We start from the raw sequence: 2,500 nt of genomic DNA, 5'->3' as shown, positions 1-2,500 counted from the left end.
CATAAGATATGTAAGAACTATAAATAACTGACGTGAATACAAAACTGGAAGACATTCTTTTCCTAGAGTCTTCCCCGGTGACTACGGCGCCAGCACTACTGAGGCATTTAAATGTGGTATAAATAATTATCTTTATATCGTATATGCATAGTGTATACTGTATAGCTTGTTATTTATATATATGCTTGTGTATACATATGCACGCATGCTCTCTCATACACTCGCATACGTTCACCCATCCATTCACCTATTCACACACACACACACACACACACATGAACACGCACACGCACGCAAACACACACACACACACACACACACACACACACACACACACACACACACACACACACACACACACACACACACACATTCACGCATAGACATGGACACACACACACGCACATACTGCACAGTCGCAATGACGTAGGAAAAGTTTCTTCATGGTCACTATCGTCTTGTATATTAATATATATGTGTGTGTTTGTGTGTGTGCGTACAAGTGTGTGTGTATGTATATATAATATAAATATACACATTATATATATATATATATATATATATATATATATATATATATGTGTGTATATATATACATATATATATATATATATATGTGTATATATATACATATATATATATATATATATATATATATATATATGACTGCCGCGATGGTCCAGTGGTTATATGTATATATATGTATATATGTATATATGTATATATGTGTATGTATATATGTATGTATTTATATTTGTATGTATATATATGCATATATATCCATATATGTGCATACATATACACATACATATATACATATATATATATGTAAATATGTATGTATATATATGCATATATATATATATATTTTTTTTTTTTTTTTTTTTTTTTAACAGCCATTAATCCACTGCAGGAAATCTCAATGCATTATTTGAGAGATTTTGTGGCAGTCTCACCCTTGCCTGATTGGATGCCTTTCCTAATCAACCGCGGTTCGGCGCGCTTAACACCTGTGCCGCGGCGGTGACTTCCCCTCCGACACCTGCGTTTGACTTCTCAGGCGATATATCGTTTTCTCGCCGTGAGATATCGCTCGAGCCAGCAGTCAGAGCGCAGGCAATTTTACGACCATGAGGGTCGGATTCTAGTGCTTTAACCACTGGACCATCGCGGCAGTGTGTGTGTGTGTGTGTGTGTGTGTGTGTGTGTGTGTGTGTGTGTGTGTGTGTGTGTGTGTGTGTGTGTGTGTGTGTGCATGTGTGGGTTTGTGTGTATTATCCTGTGTAAAACTCACGAACTAACTTTTATCACGGCCTCTTGAGCTGTGTTTTTTCTGATATATAGATCTATGTAAAACGTATCTAGACATATCTAGAGTTTTAAAAAAGTAAGTAATCAATGGTAGCTGTCAAAACTACTTCACGTGAAAGATAAATATGTTTCATGACTTTAGACCTTAGAGGTGAACTATGCATCCGGTTATAGTTTATTTGGGAATAAAATTAATTTATCCTAAACAGGCAGTGAGAGTGTTGTGAGCTAGACGGAGCTAGTTTTACATTCTTGGTTACTGTTTTTGTTTTTTTGCTTTTTGCTTGCTTTCACATTGCACTTTTTTATCTATATCATCTGTTAATAATATTTTTCGCAGATGTTATACTTTCGTTTCTGATTCTTGTCTATCGATTAACTCATACATTTATGAATTTAGATGCTAATTAATGAATTCTCTCCATGCGGTCTGGCAATAGAAAGTGTATATATTTACATGAAAATGCCTGTGAATTAATAACTATATTTCTTTTCTATTTTTTACAGGGAAGGTTGTGTTCGGTCAGGATTCCTGCGTAGATGGTAAGTTTCAGTATGTAAACATGTATATATATATATGTATATATATATATATAAATGTGTGTGTGTGTGTGTGTGTGTGTGTATATATATATATATATATATATATGTATGTATGTATATGTAAATATATATATAAAACATACATATATTGTTTGTTTCTTCGACAGCAATTTATTCCACTCCAGGATCTAGGCCTCTCCACACACACAAATGAGATCACATTTAGCAGTACCACCCTTACCTGATTGGATGCCTTTCTTAATCAACGGCGGTTCAGCCACGACGGTGACTTCCCCTACAACACCTGCGTTTGACTTCTCAAGGCGATATGTCGCTTTCTCGCCGTGACATCAGGCTCGAGCCAAAATAGTCGGAGCGCAGGCTTTTGTTGCAACTACCGTGGCGGGGAATTGAACTAGCGACCATGAGGGTCGGAGTCCAGTGCTCTAACCACTGGACTGACGCGATAGTCCGGTAGTTAGTGCACTGGACTCTGACCCTCATAGTCCCGAGTACAATTCTCCGTCACGGCGGTCGTAAACATGCCTGCGCTCTGACTGCTGGCTCGTGCCTGATCTCACGGCGAGAAAACGACATATCGCCTTCAAAGGTCAAACGTAGGGGAAGTCACCGTCGTGGCACAAGT

The 2,500-nt window shown here is 37.4% G+C and overlaps 2 protein-coding genes across 10 annotated transcripts in view; one reads left to right on the top strand and one right to left on the bottom strand.

Moving 5' to 3' along the window:
• LOC125038089 (transmembrane protein 11, mitochondrial-like) overlaps positions 1–2,156 on the bottom strand; it is an 18,903-nt gene extending 16,747 nt beyond the window's left edge. Inside the window, exon 1 of one of the 2 annotated variants that reach the window (XM_047631348.1) lies at positions 2,096–2,156. The gene's annotated coding sequence lies outside the window, so the exon portion shown is untranslated. The remainder of the gene's footprint in view (positions 1–2,095) is intronic. The other variant, XM_047631349.1, reaches the window with a different exon arrangement.
• The window catches only part of LOC125038087, a 17,833-nt gene that overhangs the window by 679 nt on the left and 14,654 nt on the right, over positions 1–2,500 (top strand). For all 8 annotated transcript variants that reach the window (XM_047631341.1, XM_047631340.1, XM_047631342.1 and 5 more), the window contains exon 2: positions 1,819–1,854. In XM_047631341.1, the coding sequence (XP_047487297.1) occupies positions 1,819–1,854 (36 nt within the window). The remainder of the gene's footprint in view (positions 1–1,818; positions 1,855–2,500) is intronic.

Source organism: Penaeus chinensis, chromosome 24 (assembly GCF_019202785.1).
Source record: "Penaeus chinensis breed Huanghai No. 1 chromosome 24, ASM1920278v2, whole genome shotgun sequence".
In the NCBI taxonomy this organism is placed as follows: domain Eukaryota; kingdom Metazoa; phylum Arthropoda; class Malacostraca; order Decapoda; family Penaeidae; genus Penaeus; species Penaeus chinensis.
Note: the sequence above shows the minus strand (reverse complement) of the source record. Positions and strands in the feature narration are given on the sequence as shown.